We start from the raw sequence: 25,136 nt of genomic DNA on the forward strand, positions 1-25,136 counted from the left end.
GGGACTCGATCCCGGGACTCCAGGATCATGACCTGAGCCGAAGGCAGTCGCTTAACCTACTGAGCCACCCAGGTGCCCTTCAGGAATAATTTTTAATATCTGCATCCAGTTTACTCTTCAGATTATAAAATTCAGTTGGTATTTGTGTTTACAAGAATTATTCACATTTATGCTACTGAACTGATGTTAGGGCTTCAGATAGTTTTTTAAGAAGATAGATATGTACATGTTTTTACATAACTGAAAATCTATTATCTTTTTTAAAAAGTATTTATTTGAGAGCGAGAGAAAGTGTACGCGAGAGCTGGGGGGGTGGACCCGGGGGAGGAACAAAGGGAGAGGGACAAACAGACTCTGTACTGAGCCCCTGACACAGGCTCCATTCCACAACTCTGAGGTCATGACCTGAGCCAAAACCTAGAGTTGGATGCTCAACTGACTGAGCTACCCAGGTGCCCCTGTTACTTTTATACATGACGACAACTTGACTGTAAGACTTGAGTAACAACCTTTTTTCTTCAAAATTCTGTAGATTTTTCATTCTTTTTAACATTTGATATTGCAGAGCAGTCTGAGGTTGGTCCAAATTTTGTCCTTGTAATAGAATTTTGCCAGAATGTGTGCAAGTTTGGCTTTTTAAATTGATTTTGCTGAAAGAGTAGTAAACCTTTTTAATCTGCATGCAGGATCTTTTTCAGCTCAAGATACTATTCGTTTATTATGTCTTAAATGGGTTGCTTTCCTCCTGTTCTAGTTTTCTCAGTTTTCTTTTCAGTGCTATTAAATGGTATATCTCCCTCAATTTCTCTAATTTTCTTTTTGCTGTCCTTTTTCTTCATGTTCTAGAAAAATATCTCAAGTTTTCTTATAGTTTACTGAATCATTTCCCACAGTTTCAGTTCTGTGCTTTTTTGACTTCTGTGTGAATTTTAATAGGTAGTGCATTTTTTGTTTCCTTCTTCCTTTTTAAAAAATGTCATATCCTCATATCCTTTTGTCTAAGTTCATATCCTTTCATTTCTGCCTGTTTTCTTCTTAATGCTATCTCTTCCTTACTGGCATAGGTCATTTATCCTGCTCCCTATGACAGGTCAGCCCATATAGTATACTAAGTGAGAACTGTCATAAGCTCTCTGAGCACTATCATTTTTATGTACTCTATGTTCTTTCCCCCAGAGTCTCTCTTCCATCACAGTCCTGTTTTCTAGAGGAAGCTTATATTTGTTTGTTTTGTTTTTTAGAGGAAAGTCTTTTGAAAGTTTTGTTTTTCCAAGGTTAAACAAACATAGGGTTGTTTTAATGGTTAAATTACATACTGATAGTGCAGCTTGGGAGGAAAGTGGGTGGGTCTTAAGTGAATGTGAATGTGTTATGTTCTAAGCCTTGCCACACAGTTGCAGATTGCAGAGGTAATAAATTGTGTTGGAAAGAACTATGGTTTAATGCACTATAGTGCAGATTCAGTTGGCATTCCCTTTTCTAGAAATGCTCACTGTCCCTCATAATAGAATTATTTCCAGTACCATTTTCCACTGCCTTATTCACTTATCACTGCTTTATTCCCATCACCTAGCACATAGTAGGTAATAAATACAATTTTTTTTGAATGAATGAACAAAGATGTGCTGTACTAATATTTACTGGAGGCCAAGTCTTCTTAGGTGGTATTGAGAATTCCAAACATTTCAACAAAAATTTCTTTAAAATTCTAGATATTTGGGGCGCCTGGGTAGCTCAGTTGGTTAAACGTCTGCCTTCAGCTCAGATCATGATCCCAGGATCCTGGGATTGAGCCCTGTGTTGGGTTTCCTGCTTAGGGAGTCTGCTTCTCCCTCCTGGCCCCCCACTCATGCTCTCTCTGTCTCTCTCAAATAAATAAAATAAATCTTTAAAATAAATAAATACAATTCTAGATATTTTCAGAGATGTCATTTCTCTGACTTCAGGGATAATGTTTCCTTTACCTTGTGGGTGGCATTTTTTCATAGTTCCTACATCATGCTCCCCCCATTTGCTCTTCCTTTTATGAAGTAAGGTCTCTGTAGACTCGATGCCAGCAATAGTTGTTCCTTTTTTTTTTTTTTTAAAGATTTTATTTATTTGAGAGAGAGAATGAGAGAGAGAGAGCGAGCACATGAGAGGGGGGAGGGTCAGAGGGAGAAGCAGACTCCCTACTGAGCAAGGGAGCCTGATGCGGGACTCGATCCTGGGACCCCAGGACCATGACCTGAGCCGAAGGCAGTCGCTTAACTACCTGAGCCACCCAGGCGCCCGCAATAGTTGTTCCTAATGGTACTAAGCTCTCTACTTGTGTAAAGGATATATTTTCTTCTCATATCTACAGCTAAATGGCAAATCAGTGTGCACACCTTTCTCTCTTAAATCCCAGTTCCTAGCAAGCATTTCCTTGGGACAACTCTGCTATCTTGGGATGATGTCTTCTCTTGTAACTGCACCCTGGTTCTTTGATACTGTCTTGAGAGTAGGTAAAAAAGTACAATTGGTCTTGTCTCTGCTTTTTGCTCTGTTACGAGCATTCTTTTCTAAATGGATATAGAAAGATGGTAGACGGGAGTGAGCAAGAACAGAACTCTTTCGCTTTGTCATAAAGTAATACCTAGATGGTATTTGTTGGCTGCCAGGTTTTCTAGATGGTACACTCCCAAAGTCTCATGAGCCGGGAGACTGGCGTGTTATAAATTGTCTCCTTTCCCCAACCCCCCTTTTTAAGCCAATCTCTGTTTCATGTGGTGAGGCCTTGGTATTTGTCAATACTATGCCACCAATCTTATGTAAAAATGTGAAGAATTATTTCACACTCTGCTGTTGGGTTTTAGTAGTGTTCAGTCAGGGTAAAATTTTTTTGTGTGTGTTTATGTGCGTGTGTCTTCATAGATATTTTAGTGGGACGTGGGAAAGGCTGTATTGCATTACTCTTTTCAGACATAATTTGAAACCTTGAGTTGAATAAGGCTTACTTAACTGAAATTAAGCTGATTAACTGAGTCCTCTCTGAGGATTGTGTCCTTTAGCTACAGTATTTGTCCTCTATCCTAATGTTATATTTTTCCTAGTTCTGCTTGCTTTTTCTCTTTCATTCTTATCCAAAATAAGATCCCCCCCCCAAAACAGTAGAATGACAAGGCATCCTTATTATTGTTGGTAGGGATAGGCCCTGTTAATAGAGGGCTTTTAAAGCCTTTGCAAGTCCATGTTCTGAGTCTCTGATAATTCAAGAAGAAGGAGAAAGGGGGTTTGAGTAAAGTTGTGCTAGAGCTTGAATCTGTTATGTGCCAGGGCCTGTATTGATTGAGGATTGCCAGCTGGCAGTGGTAGTAGAAATAAGTCTTTGGGGAATGGGAAACTAACTCTAGAGGATTCCTAGTTAAGACTTACACAGAATCCCCGGGCATTTGGAAATACTGTACTCTCCCCTGGGGAGATGGAGCGGGAATTAACTTTTCCCTGGTCCAATGTGACTTGGTTAGAAATACAATTGAACCTGTTTGTCTTGTCCATTGTGATGTGATAGCCCCCTAGGAACAGTCTGTTTTGTGTGGGAGTTTATTTCAGGCTGTCTCCTTGCCTGTATTGTTTCCTTTAACAGCTCTTTAAATTTTCTTTTTCCAGCAATGATGTTGTCCACTGGGCATGTACTGACCAATGTGGCAGGTCTGAGAACATAGCTGAAGCTGAAAATAGGAAAGCTGGGGGCAAGGAAGAGCCTTGAATCTTGAGGTGGGACGTTGACTCTAAGATGTCCTTGAGCAGTGGAGCCTCCGGAGGGAAAGGAGTGGATGCAAACCCGGTTGAGACATACGACAGTGGGGATGAATGGGACATTGGAGTAGGGAATCTCATCATTGACCTGGACGCCGATCTGGAAAAGGACCAGCAGAAACTGGAAATGTCAGGCTCAAAGGAGGTGGGGATACCGGCTCCCAATGCTGTGGCCACACTACCAGACAACATCAAGTTTGTGACCCCAGTGCCAGGTCCTCAAGGGAAGGAAGGCAAATCAAAATCCAAAAGGAATAAGAGTGGCAAAGACACTAGCAAACCCACTCCAGGGACTTCCCTGTTCACTCCAAGTGAGGGGGCAGCTAGCAAGAAAGAGGTGCAGGGACGCTCAGGAGATGGTGCCAATGCAGGAAGCCTGGTTGCTGCTATTGCTCCCAAGGGCTCAGAGAAGGCGGCTAAGGCATCCCGCAGTGTAGCCGGCTCCAAAAAGGAGAAGGAGAACAGCTCATCTAAGAGCAAGAAGGAGAGAAGCGAAGGAGTGGGGACTTGTTCAGAAAAGGATCCTGGGGTCCTCCAGCCAGTTCCCTTGGGAGGACGGGGTGGTCAGTATGATGGAAGTGCAGGGGTGGATACAGGAGCTGTGGAGCCACTTGGGAGTATAGCTATTGAGCCTGGGGCAGCGCTCAATCCTTTGGGAGCTAAACCGGAGCCAGAGGAAGGGGAGAATGAGTGTCGCCCGCTAAAGAAAGTCAAGTCTGAAAAGGTAAGAGGTGGCCAGATCTGGCTGCCTACTGCCAGTCAGAACTGCCCTGGACTGACCACCAAATGCTTTGTGCACTCTGTGGGAGGCTCATTAGCTTGTGGGTAATGACCAATTACAAGGTCAGAGCAGCTGGTAATGATAATGTGGTTTTGTTCCAAATTAGGGGATTCTCTACAGATTCATTAACAGCAGGCCTGGCCATTTTGGAGAATATCTGTTGTTGGGGGCAGCTACTTGGTAGAATGAATTTTCTCTTAAGTCAAGTTGAGAACCTGCCACCTCGTCCTTGTCCCACCCTCAGACACTTGTTGCTGGAGACTGGCATCAACCTGTATGTGGTCCCCAGCTTGCTGGTATTTCATCCTCAGAGTCATTGATAAACTTTATAAGTTGATGATAGGCTTTCGGTTGAGTGTTCTTTTTAATGGAATAAATGGTGCTGCTGGGTTTCTGGAAGAGAAAAGGTTAAATAAGTTTCATGGTATGATATCTACCAAGTGTTCTATTGGTGGCTACCAAGGAGCAAAGGGGCAGGTAGCTAAGGGAGCAAGAGGTACTGTCTGTACTAAGAGGTACTTAATCATCAGGCCTTACGAGTTAGCGTTGTGGCTGTGCATGTTTGGCCTTGAAAGAGATTCTTTGGCCATTAAAGGTATAGTTCTTGGCCAAGTATCTCCCTCAAATATTGGTAATCAAAGTGTCCTGGTGGTTTAATAGCTGCCAAACCGTGTAATGATACCTTACCTTCTGCTTGAGTTGAAAGGACAGGTGCTTGCAGCCCCAGGAGGGGCTCTCCTCCTCTGGGAAGATGATCTTAGTTCATGTCTCAGGAAATAGAGGTTGCAGGGCTAGAGCAGAGTAGGTGTGAGTCTAGGGTCAGCTCAGGCTGCCTTAAACTTTAGCAGCTTACAATTTCCTGCAGAGCGGCTGGCCTGGTGATGAGCTCTTCATTGGGTCTTGATTTTTCCGCTGTGTTTTGCTCACCCTGTGCTTTCAGCTGATCCCAGCAGATGCAGTATAAATTGGTTTCTCTGTAATTACATCAGCTGCAACAGGGAATACCTATTTCCATATGTAAGTGTTAATAAATAGAGGCTGCATGTGTATGTTTGTGTGGTGGTGCCCTCTCCGTGCCTGGATTCCGGTGGTAGGCTGTGCTGTCTTTGCTGTAGGTATTTTGGTCTTTGCCTCCGGCACATCTGTAACTCATAGCAACATCTGGGCTTCCCTGGTAACAGGGCTGTGAATTTTCTTCCACTAATAACACAGTGGTTCATTCCCTTTCACCAGTGGCAGCTGCCAGAGAGAAACTGCCTGTGTTTAGGTGACAGATGCTATAGTCCACCTCAGCAGCATCAAGTTCCAGCTGGCTACTGGCATGGCTCGTCCTGTGCTGGCTGTGATTTACCATTTTCTCTGGGGTGCAGATGGATAATACTGTTTTAAAGAGGCCTAGGAGTACCAGGAGTTCTTACTTCTGTTCCAGGCCCATTAGACTGTTCCCTACATCTGGCTGCAATAAACTCTTGCTATATATCCATGTTCATAATCACTGTACTTCCTGTGCTGAAAAGTGGCCACTTTTTTGGAAAAAGATTTATTTATTTATTTGACAGAGCGTGCACGCGCACCCATGCATGCACAAGCAGGGGGAATGACAGGGAAGGAGAAGCAGGCTCACCGCCGAGCAGGAACCCCGATGCGGGGCTCTATCCCAGGACACTGGGATCATGACCTGAGCCGAAGGCAGACGCCCAACTGACTGAGCCACCCAGGCACACTGAAAAGTGGCCACTTCTGAGAGTGGACTTCATTTTCCTTTCTGTTTAGAACTCTTGACTCATGTCACAGTCTTGTAGGCCCAGTAGTCATCTGCAGGTGAAAGGATTAATGATGCTGAGCTTCATGCTGGATTTAAGTCTAAATGTCCATGATAGTCTCCAACAGAGTAGCAGGTGGAACCTGTTTTCTCTTAGAGGTCCAGTGACCAGTTGGGTGGTTGCCCTTCAGATTATAATTGGGCTGAAAGATGCAGTGTGTTCAGCTAAGAAAGCACCTTGGTGCCAGGGAGGTTTGCCCCTTTATAATGTAGCTGTGGTATATAAGCCTTGTCTCCCAAGGAGACTGACAGTGGGGCAATGGAATGAGAGAGAAAAGGGAGAGAGACTGCTTCAGTTTTTGGAAGAAAGATAAAATTGCTGGGAGGTACTTTTAGAAGCAGAAAGTTGCTGTGCAGTTTGATGTTACTGTAAGCCAAAACCTGGTTTCTCAGTTCCTTTTCCTATTCCCTCAACCCTTTTGAACAGTCTGGTTCTGGGGGTGCTTTTCCATAAAGCCTTTGATCATTGAAATAATTATTTAAATAAATGTTAGGAAGTTGCTAGGAGATGAAAACACTGTGCAGGGAGAGTGTTTTCTAGAATGGGAGGAGGGGAAGACTTAAGGGAAAAGAAGGCTAGGAATCTTACAGCAGATCAGCTTTTGGGAAACAAGGACTCCAGGGTTTAGAGTATAATAGGGGCTCCGTGATGATAAGGATTATAGCTTATATGCTAAGTCTGAAAACTTTTAAGATTTTCTCTCTGAGATATGGGCTTGCCTATGCCTTAATTGGTTTGGAATGTTCCTTCTATGTGGGGACAACCAACAGAACTAAAACAGCAAAACATGTTTTGATATAATCTGGGAATTATATACCCTGAGCTGGGAGCTATCATGAAAAAAGAAAACTCATAAAATTTGGGAAGTGTCTTGACTGATGTCTCCCCCTAACCATGTCCGCCTACCCTCCCCGCCCCTCACCACCTTGGAAACAGGGGAGAAGACAAATAGAGTTTGTGGAGTAGGGTAGAATTGTCACGTGTCTACCTAGCTAATGAGGGCGATTTGAGTATTCAAATTATCCACCTCAGGACCTTCTTTCTCTTCAAGGTAAGTATCTCAGGCTGTGGCTGAGGGAATTTCCTATTAGCCAAGAATGTGGATTTCCCTTCATGGGATCCCGCTTAGGCTCCACCACACCTTTCTCTGGAAGGGCTCACTGTGCTGTTTCCCAGAGTTCTAGGAGAGACCAGAATGGCTCTTAGCAACTGCTGCTGCCCTGAATTGTTACTGAACACTCCTGCTCATACTTCCTGCCAGCTAAAGAGATGGGGGAGGGAATGTTGAGGAATAAACAAGACAGAGCCTTTCGGCTCCTGCCTGTTCCCTCTCCTTTGGTTTGATTGATAGATTGTTAAGTTAGGGATGGAAGGGGAGGAAGAGTTCCTGCCTGAATGTTCCAAGCTTAGAGCTTAGTGCTTGCATTGCCACTCTGACAGGCAAGAAAAAAAAGAATTTACAAACTACAGAAGGCAGTGATGTATCTGTGCTGAGTCTGTCCTGCAGTACAGACTCTTGTCAGAATCAGGGCTTAAACCAGGAATTTAAGGTGAGACTCATTTTTTCAAATCATATAAAGTAACCAGTAGGCTCTAGTGGCTAAAGGATCTAGAGGTTTGCAACCAGAAGCTCCCCTGGCCTCTTTAGCTGCTGTTTTTGATCTTGGAAGGTAGGAAGAGTCTGCACTCCTGTTTTGGGTCTCAGCTTCTGCTACTCTCAGACTGCTACATATATTACCACTTCCCCCCTTACTTTAGGATACAAAAAAAGAAAAAAAAAACCCACCATTAAGTGTGCTCTTTGCTCTTTCCCCTTCTGATCATGCTTGCTATCATATCCTGTGTTCTAAGAGCATCTTCCTTTGCCCTTGGTTTTGTTTTCCTGCCCTAGTTTATGCCTTCCAGCTCAGTTCTCTCGTGTTAAATCCCTCATTGCCCAATCAAGGTCAGGTCTTTTTTTCCTTCTGATTCAAGGCTTTCTCTCTTAAAGCCTCCTCCTTCACTAGCTGTTCCTTCTCAGCTATTGATGGCATAGCAGTCAGCCATGCTTCCTGAAGCCAAATGCCCTCAAGCATTTTCCTACATGGAAAAAATTAAAAAGAAATTGATATTTATGTGGGACAGAGATGCAACAGAGCCTGAGCTTAATTTATTTTTTCTTCAGTAGCTCTGTTTTCCATCTGGGTGTTGTAATTCAAGGAGGGCCCACAGAAAAATTATCTTGTCCAATCTCCTCATTTTATGGAAGAAGAAGCGAAGACCAGGGAGGTCATGTGACTTGCCTAGGCTTTCACAGGTAGTAGCAAAGTCAGGCTTAGACACCAGGTTTTTGGTGTCTAAGTTCTTATGGCATATTGTTATTCTGGGGTATTTAAAAAGTCTTCAGCTGTTATGAGGGATTCTCTGTTTTCCCATTCAAAAAACTACCTTAGAAACATTGGATGTAAGTTCTCAGATACTCTTGAAACTGTTTTCATTGTTTTTCATACTGATTTTAACAGTGTAGATGCTTAATAAACAAAGGATCCTTGAGTTTAGGTTTCCTTGGTATGATGAAGATGTTTGCAAAGAACTATTTACAGCTGGTGTTGAACCTATCCTATCATCCTGTTAAATATAAGGAGGAAAAGTTACTTTTAAACAGCTACTTTGAGCTTGGTTTTGTGTGTGTGTGTGTGTGTGTGTGTGTGTGTGTGTGTTTTCTGGAATATTGCATTCGGATTTCCATTGTAATCATCGAGACATTGCCATTTCTTTGCAATTGTAGGTAAGAGAAAAAACCCTGTTGCTTCTTGGACGTATCACTAGTAGGCAGACCTTAAATGTATTGTGGATATTAACTGTTTTATAAAGACATGATATATACTGTTGAATACCATTTATTCAGTACATTAACTGAGTGCATTTTATTTATTTTTATTTAAAAAATGTAATTGGGTGCCTGGGTGGCTCAGTTGGTTAAGCAACTGCCTTCGGCTCAGGTTATGATTCTGGAGTCTCGGGATCGAATCCCGCATCAGACTCCCTGCTGAGTGGGGAGTCTGCTTCTCCCTCTGACCCTCCCCCCTCTCATGTACTCTCTCTATCTCATTCTCTCTCTCAAATAAATATTTAAAAAAATAAAAATGTAATTGAGATATAGTTGACAATTGAGTGCATTTTAGATTCCAGGTATTGTGCTTGGTGCTTGGTATGTACTAGTGAATAAAACAGAGAAGTTTCCTGCTCTTTGGACCTTACAGTTTACCATCTACAGTAGAGTCCCTAAAAGTGTGGCCCATAAAACCATGTGTATCACATCACCTGAGTGTCAAAATGCAGATTCTTGACGCTACGCCAGTTCTGCTAAGTAAGTTTTAGGAGTGGGGGCCCAAAAATCTGCCAGAAGTCTCTCGAGATGATTGCTATATACTTTAACATTTGAAAACCATGACAGATTTTCTTTTTAAGGTGAGAATTGGGAACCACTTCTGACATAAAACACTAGCTTTCTTTCTAAACTTAAATTTCACATCAACTTTTATCTATAACTTAGTGATTAAGAGTATAAACTCTGGAGCCAGACTACCTGGTCTGTATCGCAGCTTTGCCACTTATTTATTTATTTTTTTAAGATTTTATTTATTTATTTGACAGAGACACAGCGAGAGAGGGAACACAAGCAGGGGTGTGAGAGAGGGAGAAGCAGGCTTCCCGCGGAGCAGGGAGCTCGACGTGGGGCTAGATCCCAGGACCTTGAGATCATGACCTGAGCCAAAGGCAGATGCTTAACAACTGAGCCACCCAGGCGCCCCGCAGCTTTGCCACTTATTAACTGAGTGATCTTGAGCAAGTTACTTAACTGCTCTCAGTTTTTTCAACTGCGAAATGAGAAAAATAATAGTTCCTGCATTGGGTTGTTATGAGATTAAATTAGTTAATGCATATAAAACACTTTGAACAGTGTGTGGCATTCAGTAGGAAGCATTCAATAAATATTAGGAAGAGAGAAAAACATGATTTAAGTTAAAATATGTCTCAGTCTCCCCTAGGCAATAATGGGCTGAAATATAACCACATTACACCTATACAGGAAGCCTAGTATAAATAGATAAACATGTTGGCTGAGATTTTGAGTACTGTACTCAGAAGATCCAAACCTGGTTTGGGAAATTTTCATGCTGGTAATGGGTTCTAAAGGTCCTGATATTTATAGTGGGGATTGGAGAAGGGGAGAGACCGAAAATTGACTTTAAAAGATCTTGATGTAACCTATTGAATTTCACATTTCATATAAATTGAGTTTCCTTTCTGGCCATATCCCTGATGTGGGGTTGGGTATGTTGGATAGATGTTATTGTGGGTTTGCCAGCCTTTGCAATCTCGTGTATGCTGGAAGAGCACTAAATGCTTTTTGTTTCTACACAAGAGTGCATGGAAAATCTAAGTCCCAGTTCTTAATCTTCCTCCCCCAGTGCGAACTTGTATTTTTGCCATTTGGGTATAAGAGCTTTTACCAGCAGAGCTCATCCAGGGAGGCAGCAGGGCTTGGGCTTTCAAAAGGCTGGAGGTGGCAGTAACATACACAGCTGAGATCCTGCCACTGCTGGCTGGCTGAGCCCTCCTCTCTGTGGTTTTCACTCTTCAAGCCATGCTTGAGTAACCCGCCTCCAGAGCTGCTGACAGGGTTGTGTTCAGAGGCCTTGGAAATTACACTGTTCATTTCCTTATCATCCCCTGACCTGCAGTGCAGAGCTTCTGGTGCAGGAACAAGGCAGAAAGAAATCCAGACGGCTCCCAGCCAGCATGTGTCAAGGGCTACAAAGAAGGAAATTGGACTTGCTCACTTCAAAACTGGGGTTAGGCTTTGATTTTTGGTTCCTGCCGAGAGTTATTTGTGTGTGTGTGCATGTTCTATCTCTGTATATATGTATAGAATGAGTCTGTGCATGGCAGAGCTGTAGAGGAGGAGCATCTGAAAGTAGAGAGCAGAGGGAAGATTGCTTTTCTCTTTGGTTAATTTCCCAGTTGTGCCATTGGGATGGACCTGGAAGGATTAGCATCAGGAAGGTGCCACGCTGTATTAATATTTTAAAGTATATTTCTCTTGGTACAGTTTAGTCATGGTTGACAGCACCCACCCAAGTAAGAAGCTTCCCTGGCAGGCTGAGGAGACATTTTTAACAAATCCTATGCCTGAAGTCATTCGTCCTACATGACATTGATGTAATCAATGTTTAAGCTCCTTGAGAAAGGATAGACTTTGGGTCAGTCTTGCATAAGAGGAATAGCTCTTTTGAGATGGAGGATAGTGTGACAAAAAAGAGGCAGAAGGATTTTGAGCATTTTGAGATTTTCTGTTCATAGGGCAAAATTCTGTGATATTTTTAGAACCTGTCCTCGATTTTTTTAGTATTATAAAACAATCTACCTCCTTTTTCTTTTGGCATTTCTCTTGCCCTAGGACACCCAAAGGAAACACTTTTAGGCTGAAGAAGTAAAATGTGGATGGTGACCACAGGCCCTTGAGCAGAATTTTACAGTCATTCTTTCTTAATTTTCCTCTTTTGGATTTCCACTGTCTTAATGTCACTGGTGATATTGGGGCCTTTGTGAAGTGGGGGGAAAAAAGAAGTCTTTTAGCTTTCACACCCTGGAGGTTTTTTTAAGTCCTAAGTGTCTCTCTTGTTAGAAGTACTCTGTAGAGAAGTGTTTTCACATGAGAAAATGATAGCTAAGGTGAGAGGGGATTACTTCCTTTTGCCTTTTTATAAAGCAGTAGTCCCTGTACCAGCAGCAGCAGCATCTGGGAACGTGTTAGAAATTGAAATATCAGGGGCCATCCCAGTCCCCCAAATCAGAAACTCTGGGGTTCAGGCCCACCAATTTGTGTTTAAACATTAGCTCTTTCTAAGACTTTTTTTAAGATTTTATTTATTTGACAGAGTGACAGAGAGAGACACAGAGAGAGAGGGAACACAAGCAGGGGGAGTGGGAGAGGGAGAAACAGGCTTCCCGCTGAGCAGGGAGCCCAATGCGGGGCTCGATCCCAGGACCCTGGGACCATGACCTGAGCTGAAGGCAGACACTTAACAACTTAGCCACCCAGGCTGCCCATATTAGCTCTTTCTTTGACCATGATACACACCAAAGTTTGAGATCTGCTGTCATAGAGCACCTTCCCCATTTATTTATTTATTTATTTATTTATTTATTTATTTTTAAAGATTTTGTTTATTTGTCAGAGCGCGTGCACAAGCAGGGGGGTGGCAAGCAGAGGGAGAAGCAGACTCCCTGGTGAGCAAGGAGCCCACTGCGGGACTCAATCCCAGAACCCTGGGATCATGACCAGAGCCGAAGGCAGATGCTTAACTGAGCCACCTAGGCATCCAGCACCTTCCGCCCCTTTTTTTTTTAAAGATTTATTTATTTGAGAGAGCGAGAAAGAGAGAGAGTACATGAGAGGGGGGAGGATTAGAGGGAGAAGCAGGCTCCCTGCCGAGCAGGGAGCCCAACGTGGGACTCGATCCCGGGACTCCAGGATCATGACCTGAGCTGAAGGCAGTCGCTTAACCAACTGAGCCACCCAGGTGCCCCTAGCACCTTTCCCTTTTAATAATGAGTATCAAATTGGAAAAATTGGAAGGAATACCTAAGGGTTTGGGACTTTGAGAGCAGTAGAGATATTTAAAATATTTAACTTTTCTAGGCTTTTCTTTCCTTTTTTTTTTTTTTTAAGATTTTTATTTACTTGAGAGAAAGAGAGCATGGGCGGGGGAGAGGGGCAGAGAGAGAAAGAGAAGCAGACCTCTGCTCAGCAGAGAGCCCGACATGGGGCTCGATCGCAGGACCCCCCCCCAGTACCATGACGCGGGCCAAAGGCAGATGCTTAACTGACTGGGCCATCCAGGCTCCCCTAAGCTTCTTTTCTCATCTGTAATATGGAAGTGAATAATAGTACTGACCTTATTGTGAGTTTTAGATCAGATAAAGAACATTAAGCACTCAGCACAGTGCCTAGCATGTTGTAACTACTCAATAAATGTTAGCTATTGCTAATATTATTATGTTATTAGCTATGAGGTGCAAGGTCATTGTGAAATTAAGATGAAAGGATATCTTTAGAGATTTTAAAGAGTTAAGCACCTGAAGGTTTTAGAAAAGAATGAATTTGGGACGCCTTGGTGGCTCAGTTGGTTAAACGACTGCCTTCGGCTCAGGTCATGGTCCTGGAGTCCCGGGATCAAGTCCCGAATCCGCCTCCCTGCTCAGCAGGGACTCTTCTTCTTCCTCTGACCCTCCCCTCTCTCATGTGCACTCTCACTCATTCTTTCTCTCTCAAATAAATAAAATCTTAAAAAAAAAAAAAAGAAAAGAATGAGTTTATGATAGCTTATATATTTTTTTTTTAAACAACCAACTTTTTTTATTTTTTTTATTTTATTTTATTTTTTTAAAGATTTTACTTATTTATTTGAGAGAGAGAGAGAGAATGAGAGATAGAGAGCACGAGAGGGAAGAGGGTCAGGGGGAGAAGCAGACTCCCTGCCGAGCAGGGAGCCCGATGTGGGACTCGATCCCGGGACTCCAGGATCACGACCTGAGCCGAAGGCAGATGCTTAACCAACTGAGCCACCCAGGCGCCCTATGATAGCTTATATTTTAACTCCTGGTTTCCAGGAAGGCTTGAGGAGCGAGAGATTGAGTAAGAGCATTTGGAGCCATTGAGGTCTGGAGTTACATTGTTTGATTGATTAGTTAGTTTGGAACTGTTTGTTGGACTCCTTTTGGTAAAGGGCTGATGTCAGGTTGAAGAACCATGGCCCTTGGGGTGCCTGAGTGGCTCAGTTGGTTAAGCATCTGCCTTCAGCTCAGGTCATGATCTCGGGGTTGCCCCACATCGGGCTCCCTGCTCAGCAGGGAATCTGCTTCTCCTCTCTGCTTCTCTTCCCATTGCTGCTCTCTCCCTCTCTCTCTCTCATGCTCACTCTTCCTCCTCTCTCAAATAAATAAAATCATAAAAAAAATAAAAACCATGACTCTTGCTTAACTGTTTTCCATTAAAGTCAGGTTTTTTTGGTATATATTCGGGCCTTCTGAACTATTTTTCTAAGGATTGAAATGAATGTAACATGATTGCGTTAGTTTAGAAAGTATTTCCTTTTATTAATCCTTTTTTTTTTAAGATTTTATTTATTTATTTGACAGAGAGAGACCGAGAGAAGAAACACAACCAGGGGGAGTGGGAGCGGGAGAAGCAGGCTCCCTGCTGAGCAGGGAGCCCATGCGGGGCTCGATCCCAGGACCCTGGGATCATGATCTGAGCCCAAGGCAGACACTTAAGGACTGAGCCACCCAGGCGCCCCTCCCTTTTGTTAATCCTTAAGGAGTACAGACTTTAGCCTTTTGAAGGAATTAGAGCTATAATCTGTACAGTGAGGAGAAGAGTGAGCATTAAGGTACTTCGTTTTGTGAACTTGTCACTAGCTGCAGGAAATAAAAAGTCAGTTCTTAGATTTTTGGTAGTGGTCAGTTTTCAACTTGAAATATTATCCATTGGAAGAGTACAATTTGTGTGCCTGAAAAATACACTGATTGAGTATTTTTTAATTTGGAGACCGTTGGATTCCAGCCCTACTAGCAAATATTATATTGTATTTAAATGAGCCAGACCTGGCCATTAAATTTTTTCATGGTCTTTTTTTTTTTTTAATTTTTTTTAAAGATTTTATTTATTTATTTGAGAGACAGAGAGAATGAGAGAGAGAAAGCACATGAGAGGGGGGGAGGGTCAGAGGGAGAAGCAGACTCCCTGCCGAGCAGGGAGCCCGATGCGGGACTCGATCCTGGGACTCCAGGATCATGACCTGAGCCGAAGGCAGTCGCTTAACCAACTGAGCCACCCAGGCGCCCCTCATGGTCTTTTTTTAAATTAAGGAATAATTGACATAATATATTAGTTTCAGGTATAAAACATGATAATTCAGTATTTGTATATATTGCAAAATGATCACCACAGTAAGTCCAGTTAACTAACATCCATAACTACATATAGTTACAAAAGTCTTTTTCTTCTAATGAGAACTTTCAAGATTTATTCTCCTAGCTACTTTCAAATATGAAATACAGTATTATTAACTATGGTCACCATGCAATACATTATTACATCCCCATGGCTTATTCATTTTATAACTGGAAATTAGTACCTTTTGACCTTTTTTACCCATTTCACCCACTCCTCATCTCAGGCAATCACCGATCTATTCTTTCTATCTATGAGCTTGGGTGGTTTTTTGTTTTGTTTAAATTCCACATATAGGGGTGGCTCAGTCGGTTAAGTGTCCAACTTCTGGGTTCAGCTCAGGTCATGATCTTGGGGTCGTGAGATTGAGCCATGCATTGGGTTCTGCACTGAGCGTGGAGCCTGCTTAAGAGTGTCTCTCTCCCTCTCCTTCTTCCCAACACCTGCCCGCCCCACCCTCGCACGTGCGCGCACACGTTCTCTCTCTCAAAAAAAAAATAGATTGCACATGTAAGTGAGATCATATAATATTTTTTTCTGACTTGTTTCACTTAGCATAATGCCTTCCAGTTCCCTCTGTGTAGTGGCAAATGGCAAGATTTCATTCTTTTTTTTATGAATGAAAAATAGTCCATTTTATATACATATACACATGCCAAATTTTCTTTATCCATTCATTCATTGATGAACATTTAGGTTGTTTCCATATCTTGGCTATTGTAAATAATGCTGCAGTGAACATGGGGGTGCATATATCTTTTCAAATTAGTTTTTGTTTTCTTTGGATAAATGTCCACAAGTGGAATTGCTGGATCATATGGTAGTTCTATTTTTAGTTTCTTGAGGAAACTATTTTCCATAGTGGCTGCACCAGTTTACATTTCCACCAATATAGTGCACAAGGGCGGCTTCTTCTCCACATCCTCACCAATACTTATTTCTTACCTTTTTAATAATAGCTATTCTAACAGGTATGAGGTCATACCTTATTGAGGTTTTGATTTGCATTTCCCTGATGATTAGTGACATTGGACATCTTTTCATGTACCTCTTGGCCATCTGTATGTCTTCTCTTGGCCTCCATTTTTGTTAATGGGTTCTTTTCATCATAAAAAGTTTTTTATGAACTGGTTCCCAGCCCACTCAACTCAGAGTTGATATTTCCTATTAGATACATTTCTTTAGAAGTTAAGTACTTAACTATGCACTGAATTAATCCTTAGTGAAAGGTACAGAGAGTATTGTAGAAAGGAGGTGTAAATATTCATCATACACCAAGCAAAGTAATGTGAGGTTAGAGAAATTAACATTCAGGTTGAAGAGTCTCTTAGTATGGAGGCTTCTCAACTGGAGGTGCATATCAGAATCATTTTGGAGCTTCTACAAAAGTAAAAGTGCCCTACTGAAGTAAAATCTTTAGAGCTGGGGACTCCCAAGCATGTACATATTTTTTAAAATTTTGACAGATGCTTTTCATGTACCTCTTGGTTAAAAACCACTATCATTGTGGAAGTTGTCCTTGTTTTTTTGCCATTTCCAGATGGAGCTATGCACTACACTTTAGGTATCATCTGATTCTCAAGTTTCTCAAAACGCTCAAAATTCTTCAACTCTCCTTTTTCATTTCTCAATCATTGTGTGGGGGTCAGTCATTTCAGAATACAGCTATAATGAATCTGACTTCTTGTTATCCCCTAATCAGAATTCCTGAATTTCTGATAGTTATAGTTGTTAAAGGAGGACATCCATATCAGTGTTACTGTGATTCAATTTTAAATTACTGTTCCAGAATTTTTTTTTTTTTTAGAGATTTTGTTTATTTGACAGAGAGACACAGCGGCAGAGGGAACACAAGCAGAGGGAGTGGGAGAGGGAGAAGCAGGCCTACCGCCGAGCAGGGAGCCCGATGTGGGGCTTGATCCCAGGACCCTGGGATCATGATCCGAGCCGAAGGTAGACGCCTAATGACTGAGCCACCCAGGCGCCCTGTTGTCCCAGAATTTTTAAGTCAAATCTGAGCAAAGTTCTTTTTTTAAAAAAGATTTTATTTATTTACTTATTTAAGAGAGAGAGCACAAGCGAGCAGGGGGAGGGGCAGAAGGAGAAGCAGATTCCCTGCTGAGCACGGAGTTGGATGTGGGGCTCCACCTCAGTACCCCGAGACCATGACCCATGATGAAGGCAGATGCTTAACCGACTAAGCCACCCAGGCGCCCCAAATTTGAGCAAAATTCTTATGACTAGATATATTTGCCATATAGGCAACTTGTGATTTTTTTTAGATTTTATTTATTTGACAGATACAGCAAGAGAGGGAACACAAGCAGGGGGAGTGGGAGAGGGAGAAGCAGGCCTCCTGCTGAGCAGGGAGCCCGATGCGGGACTCGATCCCAGGACCCTGGACCATGACCTGAGCCGTAGACAGATCCTTAACAACTGAGCCACGCAGGTGCCTCAACTTGTGATATTTTTTGAAAAATATAAATTAAAAGGGAGTAGAAGACAGGTTTAGATAATCTAAATTTATTGCTAATCACAAAGCCGTCTATTTTCTATTCTATTTATGAAAGTATTTCTGTGTTTGTTGGGCCATAAGTGTTCATAATTTTCTGGAAATTCATGGCATCCCAAAATAAAATAATGTAGCTATCCAATAAGACCTTACTCCTGAGCGCGTTTCTGGACACATTCAAATTAAACATGCTGTTTTAGGAAGAGAGAACATCACCTGACATAAATAGTAGATGTCCCCTAAGTTCTTTGTTTTTTTTAAGAAAAACACATAGTATTTCTTTGAAATCAATAAGAGAATTAAATTTTTTTGAGTATAAAGTATTTCCCTGCTGGGATTTTAAGTCTCATGCCTTAGGAAGAATAATTAGAATGCTACAGTTGTTATCAGAGACAAATACATCCTTGAATATGCCACAGACTCACTTAAAAACATGGAATGACATATTTTGGCCAAAATTATAATTATATAACCTTAAATTCTTGCATAATAAAATTTAAAATGCGGTTTTTAGTACTGGTACATGTATTACTTATACTATCAGAATTTATATTGGTCTATACTTTATTTTTTTATTATTATTTTTTAAAGATTTTATTTATTTATTTGACAGAGAGAGACACAGCGAGAGAGGGAACAAAAGCAGGGGGAGTGGGAGAGGGAGAAGCGGGCTTCCCGCGGAGCAGGGAGCCCAATGTGGGGCTCAATCCCAGGACCCTGGGATCATGACTTGAGCCCAAGGCAGACACTTAACCAACTGAGCCACCCATGTGGCCCTATTGATCTATACTTTAGATGGATCTCTTTAGGTTTTGGAGTATGTCAAATATATATACCACTGAATAGGAAGAGAAAAAATGGCAAATGTGAGGAAGTCATCATACGATGTGACTACACATTTATATACACCATATTAGACTAGATCTTAAATCTGTCAGTATGCAGATTCCTAAACATCTGGTGGAGTGTCTGTTTTAGATAAAATATGCCATAAGGCATTTTTCATTTTGCTTATACATATGTGCTTGAGAATGTGGAGACTTGAAATCAAACAAGCTGATTGCTTATTACAATTTCAGAAAGAGGCTGAGAAATTTTTTCATTTTTGTTTGCATCTGGTATCTTTCCTATCCTTTCCCATCCCTAACAGTGATCAGGTTCTACAGTCAGGGTATGAACCACTTGGTTAGAAAATATTTTTGAAAATTACTTAGGATGTCCCTGTGTTGGGAGATTGACATACTGGCTTCATAAATTCAACACAAACAATTTTTTCTCCAGCATTGAAACAAACCATTGTTTTTTCAGTTTGAGGTCTCATGTAAAATCTGGCTTGTGTTTGAGGGGACTGTATTGATGAAAAATATGTATTTGTAAATAGTAGATTTCCCCTAACCTTGGCTAAATACATAGTGAGAGGCACATGGGATTGGAAACCAGATAAGTGAACATACAGTTCAAGTCTCCCATCTCTGGCTCCCTACAGAGTCTATGCTCAATGAGTGGAATAACTGTGAGGCCCAGACCATTCAAATTGTTCTTTCTTTTCTTTTTATTGCCAGCCACATATAGTTTATTTGATTATGTTAAATGTGTATATCCAGTTATCTGTTTAGTATACAAAGGTATTTTATGACAGAGGAAATATTGGGGTGCAGATTTTCTCTGTAGTGGAAATGTATAGATACTTGGATTGAACTGAGCTTAATATAATTAATATTCTTTTGTAGCATTTACTTTTCAAGTCCAACTTTAATGTTCCTCACAATAACCATAAATTCTCTTTTAGGCTCCTTGGTCTTGTATATGGTAGCCTCAGGTCTTACCCTTGAGTTAAACAAGGGTCATCCTAGAGGCAAAATGAAGAACAGGGCTGTTCTCCTCTTACCAACATAAATATCCCCGAGCCTCGTGTCTCTTAGGCTTAGTGCCTTTGGTCTCTGAATTACTCTTCAGTTTCTGTCCTTTTCTGACTTTCAGCTAGAATCTAACCATGCCTTTTTTTTTTTAAATCCTGTTGTTTTAATTGTTTTTTTTGTTATTTCTGAGGCTCTTAAGTTTGTTATTGGTCCAGTCTAAACCAAGTAGGATTATATTTAGTTATACAGATTTAGAGAGGTCTTTTCTTCTTCCTCCTCCCCTATTGAAAATAATTAACCAGGAAAAGGTAACCATGTTTTATGTTCTACATGGGCATTCATTGGACTCTCGGCACAACATTGGTTTTATCAAGAAAATCAGTGTACTATTTACAGTGAGGTTTTACTCATTCTTTGAAATTGCTATTAAACTACTGCTTAGCTACTGCTTAGAGATGGCACTAATAGTATCCCTTATTTGAAAGCTTGGTGCCAGTGCTATGCTTTTAGCTGTGTACTAGTGGCCCCTCTTAGAACATTGCACCTGCCCTACAGGACAGGATGAACAGAAGTTTTCATGTTGAAGAACCAAGTAAAAATGATTCTTTAAAAAAAAAAAAGATTCTTGGTGTAGGCCAAGAAACATCACTGAGGAAGAAGAGAAGTATAGTTTGCTTCTCCCTAGGAAGCAGTTTGGGCAGGGCAAAACTCCCAGAAATGAACATTCTCAGCTTGCTGACTTGGGAAGCTCTGGGTTTTTGCCCCTCAGCCTTTGTGAAATGGAGCTTCTTTTCAGAAGGAGGGATAGGGATGGGACAGACTTAAAGGCGTAAAATAATGCTAGGGTGCCTGGGTGGCCCAGTTGGTTAAGCGACTGCCTTCGGCTCAGGTCATGATCCTGGAGTCCTGGGATCGAGTCCCGCATCGGACTCCCTGCTCAGCGGGGAGTCTGCTTCTCCCTCCGACCCTCTTCCCTCTCATGCTCTCTGTCTCTCATTCTCTCTCTCTCAAATAAATAAATAAAATCTTTAAAAAAAAATAAAATAAAGCTACTTTCCAACCCTCTAATCACTCCCTTAGAACTAAACAGGAGGTGTCCTCAGATACCACACAGAGGCAAAGATTGACTATTACTTAGGACCCAAGTTAGATAGCGTTGTCCCTAGCTTCTGCTGGATTAGTGACCTGAAGTGGCAGAGAAAAGTGTGGGAAGATAGTTGGAAAATAACACAATGACATTTTTATATCTGAAAAATTTTCAGATTTTTCATTTGTTTTTATTCCCTAGTCACATTTCATCCTCCATTTCATATCTAATAACCAAAATCAGGAGAAAAGGGCCAGGCAAATCCACTTTAATCCTCCCCATTCCCTTGTCCCCATAGAGCTTTGATACTGGTGAAAGCTTGTCCAAATGAACTGGTGACAACCTGAGAAGATAGTGGCAGCGAAGAGATAGTGGGGTTGTGTTTTGTGACGTGGGGAGTGAGTGCTTGAATATAAATCTTGATGGTTTGTTTTTACTTTTATTTATTTTTCTAACTAAAGGTTTTATTTATTTATTTTAGAGAGAGAGAGAGAGTGCTAGCAGGGGGAAGAGCAGAGGGAGAGAGAGTAGGAAAGAATATCAAGTAGACTCTGTGCTGAGTGTGGAGCCCAATGTGGGGCTCAGTCCCACAACCCTGAGATGATGAACTGAACCAAAATCAAGAGAGGCTCAACCAACTGAGCCACGCAGGCACCCCTGTTTTTATTTTTAACAAAAACAAACTAATCGTAGTACTTTCCACTTGCTATTGATAAAACAGTGGCAAATGACTGGTTTATCTTTAGAAATGGTTTTGACTAAGGGTTTGAGATTAGGGTAGATTAGGAGTTGATAGAAAGTGATGGTGTCTTTGGTCTAAATAATACCTCCGAAGAAACAAACAGTACTTTTTTTTTCCCTAAGATTTTATTTATTTGACAGAGAGAAAGAGAGCACAAGCAGGAGGAGTGGCAGTCAGAGGGAGAGGGAGAAGCAGGCTCCAGCTGAGCAGGAAGCCTGATTCGGGGCTTGATTCCATAACCCTGGGATCATGACCTGAGCCAAAAGCAGATGCCTAACCAACTGAACCACCCAGGCGCCCCACAAACAGTACTTTTAAAGGAAACTTAGATTTTAGTGTGGTGCTTGTTTAATAAAAATTGTCTTTTTTTTTTTAAGATTTTTTTCAGGGGGAGGGGCAGAGGGAAAGGGAAAGAGAGAATCTTTTTGTTTTAAAAAAAAGATTTATTTATTTGAGAGAGAAAGTGCAGGGTGGGGACAGCAGCAGAGGGAGGGACTCTCAAGCAGACTCCCCGCTGAGTGTGGAACCCGATGTAGGGCTTGATCCCACGACACTGAGATCATGACCTGAGCCGAAATCAAGAGTTGGGGGCTTAACTGATTGAACGATCCAGGTATCCCAAAAGAGAAAGAATTTTAAGCAGGCTTCACGCCAGTGTGAAGCCTGATGTGGGGCTCCATCTCACGACCCTGAGATCATGACCTAAGCTGAAATCAAGAGTTGGGTGCTTAACTGAGCCACCCAGGTGCCCCTTTAAGATTTTATTTTTAAGTAATCTCTACATCCATCGTGGGGCTTAAATTTACAACAAGATCGAGTCACATGCTCTACTGACTGAGCCAGCCAGGCACCCCTAAAAATTATTTTCTTAAATATTCTTTTATTGATCTTAGGGATTTTTTTTTTTTTTTTTGACAGAGAGAGACTTCGGGAGAGGGAACACAAGCAGGGGGAGTGGGAGAGGGAGAAGCAAGCTCTCCGCGGAGCAGGGAGCTTAGGGATGGTTTCTTACCACACTTTCCCTGCTTATATGTTTGTTTCCTTTTTTTTTAAAGACCAGAGAGCTTTATTTTTTTTAATTTATTTAAAATCTATTATATAAAAAAATAAATTTATTTATTTGAGAGAGAGGGAGAGAGAACAGCAGAGAGAGAGGGAGAAGCAGACCACCCACTGGGCAGGGAGCCCAACACAGGACTTGATCCCGGGACCCTGAGCTCATGACCTGAGCTGAAGGCAAATGCTTAACCAACTGAGCCACCTGGTGCCTAAGAATACTTAGTCTTAAAAAAAAATTTTTTTTTCCCCAAAGTTCATCTTGCAAGCTACTGTATCATAAGTCCAATGGGGCTAGTAGGACAGACAGAAGGGATTCAAATAATCACATGCATAACAGGGTGGGGGTCAGAGAAAATATCCATGAAGAAGTTTAAGTAAATATCTGAAGGATGAATAGTAGCTGATTTGAAGGAGAGAGTTAAATGAATCAACAACTAAGTAGAAAAGTCCCTTAAGGTCTGGAGGTCATGAGAGAGAATTGGAAATATAGAATTGGAAAATGTAGGAGTTATCAGTTTGAACCAGTAAATGGTAATTAATGCCATAGAACTGGATGAGGTTACCCAGGGCGAACATGTCTGTTGAATAAGATGAAAAGAAGGGGGCCCAGGATAGATCCTTGAGGAACATCAAGAAGGTAGCTAACTTAGATGGCATATTAAGAAGTGCTTTTCTGGGGCGCCTGGGTGGCTCAGTTGTTAAGCATTTGCCTTCAGCTCAGGCTGTGATCCCAGGGTCCTGGGATCGAGCCCCACATCGGGCTCCCTGCTCTGCAGGAAGCCTGCTTCTTCCTCTCCCACTCCCCCTGCTTGTGTTCACTCTCTTGCTGTCTCTCTCTCTGTCAAATGACTAAATAAAATCTTTAAAAAAAAAAAGGTGCTTTCCTGTGTAATGGAGAGCGTATGAAACTACAACTGGGAACACATGTCGACAAAAACATTTAAAAGTCTTCTGAAGGGGCACCTGGGTGGCTCAGTTCGTTAAGCATCTGCCTTCAGCTCAGGTCATGATCCCAGGGTCCTGGGATTGCCCTGCATCAGGGCTCCCTGCTCAGTGGGGAGCCTGCTTCTCCTTCTCTGCCTCTCCTCCCCGCTTGTTCTCTCTCTCTTTCAAATAAATAAAATCTTTAAAAAAATAAATAAAGGTAAAAATCTTCTGAAAGGTATAAGAGAACTTGCCTGGTTCTGTAGATTTGGTTTACTGGGGACACCTGGGCAGCTCAGTTGGTTGAGCGTCTGGTTTGGCACAGGTCATGATTCCACAGTCCTGGGATCAAGTCCCACCTCAGGCTCCCTGCTCAGTGGGGAGTCTGCTTCTCCCTCTCCCTCTGCCTGCTACTCCCCCTGCTTGTGCTCTCTCTTTCTCTGTGTCAAACAAATAAAATCTTATAAAAAAAAATTTGGTTTACTGGATTGAGTGGTGCTTTTTTCTTTTTTTTTTAAGATTTATTTATTTAGAGAGAACGAATGAGCGAGAGCAAGCCAGAGGGGCAGAGGGAGAGGCAGAGAGAATCTCAAGCCGACTCTTAACTGAGTGCTGAGGCTGAGGTGTTGTTGGATCTCAAAACCCGGAGATCGTGACCTGAGAGTCCGCCGCTTAACTGACCCTGCCACCCAGGCGCCCCTGGATTGAGTCATGCTTTAAGGGAAAGTTCCTTTTCCATGCTACTTGTAAACATTGAAAGAGTGATCTTTGTTTTTTTACTTTAACCACTTCCCATATTTTTCCTGCTTTTTAGTGCCTTTTTCAAATCAGTCTCAACTTCCTTAATTCCATTTTTACATAATTACAAAACATAGACTTTGTAATTAGACCTATGTTTGAATCTCAGTACTTTCACTTAATAGATGTGGAATCTTGCTAATGACCTTTGGATCTCATTTTCTTTAAATTTTATATGGATTAAAAGTATATTTAAATGTGTAGTCTATGGTTGTCTACTAGTTGTAGGTCAGCAACAAATGTGTGTACTCTCTTTTTCTTGGATCCTATCCTGTATTTCCAGGCGGGTGAGTTTTTTCATCTGTGATCAGGCTCTGTCCCACCTCCCTATGGCATCATGTAATAGCTTTTCTACTAGAGTAAAGGAGTTTTACTTTTCATATGGTAAAAGTCCTCTCGGGAGAGGAAGTACAAGGGAGTTTCGCATTGTTGTAATGCTGAGTTTTTCAACGACAGCACCATTGGCATTTGGGGCTAGGTAATTTGTTGTGGGGGCAGTCTTGTGTATTAGGGTGTTTAGCAGCATCCTTGCCTTTACTCACTTGATGCTAGTAGCATCTTCTCTAAGTTGAGGTAACCAAAAATGTCTCCAGACATTGTCAGATGTCCCCCAGAGAGCACTCTCCATTTGAGAACTATTTGCTAAAACACTACTCCTGATGTGAATGTTACTTACATGGCTCTGTATGTTTATGAACATTCAGTGAGTTGTGTATATGATACATACAGTGTTTTGCTGTGAACGTTATGTTTCCATAAATGTTTTTAAA

General features: G+C 41.8%; 1 protein-coding gene across 5 annotated transcripts in view; it reads left to right on the forward strand.

Moving 5' to 3' along the window:
- ZNF609 (zinc finger protein 609) overlaps nucleotides 1-25,136 on the forward strand; it is a 221,803-nt gene that overhangs the window by 26,285 nt on the left and 170,382 nt on the right. For 3 of the 5 annotated variants that reach the window (XR_012373661.1, XM_025883879.2, XM_025883878.2), the window contains exon 2: nucleotides 3,631-4,504. The exons of 1 other annotated variant lie outside the window; for it this stretch is intronic. Coding sequence is in view for 3 of the 4 variants with exons in the window: in XM_025883879.2 (XP_025739664.1) it covers nucleotides 3,758-4,504 (747 nt within the window). In the remaining variant the exon portion in view is untranslated. The remainder of the gene's footprint in view (nucleotides 1-3,630; nucleotides 4,505-25,136) is intronic. One more of the 5 variants, XM_025883880.2, reaches the window with a different exon arrangement.

This window comes from Callorhinus ursinus, unplaced genomic scaffold (assembly GCF_003265705.2).
Source record: "Callorhinus ursinus isolate GAN/ISIS: 27379988/994484 unplaced genomic scaffold, GSC_fseal_2.0 scaffold25, whole genome shotgun sequence".
Classification (NCBI taxonomy): Eukaryota; Metazoa; Chordata; class Mammalia; order Carnivora; family Otariidae; genus Callorhinus; species Callorhinus ursinus.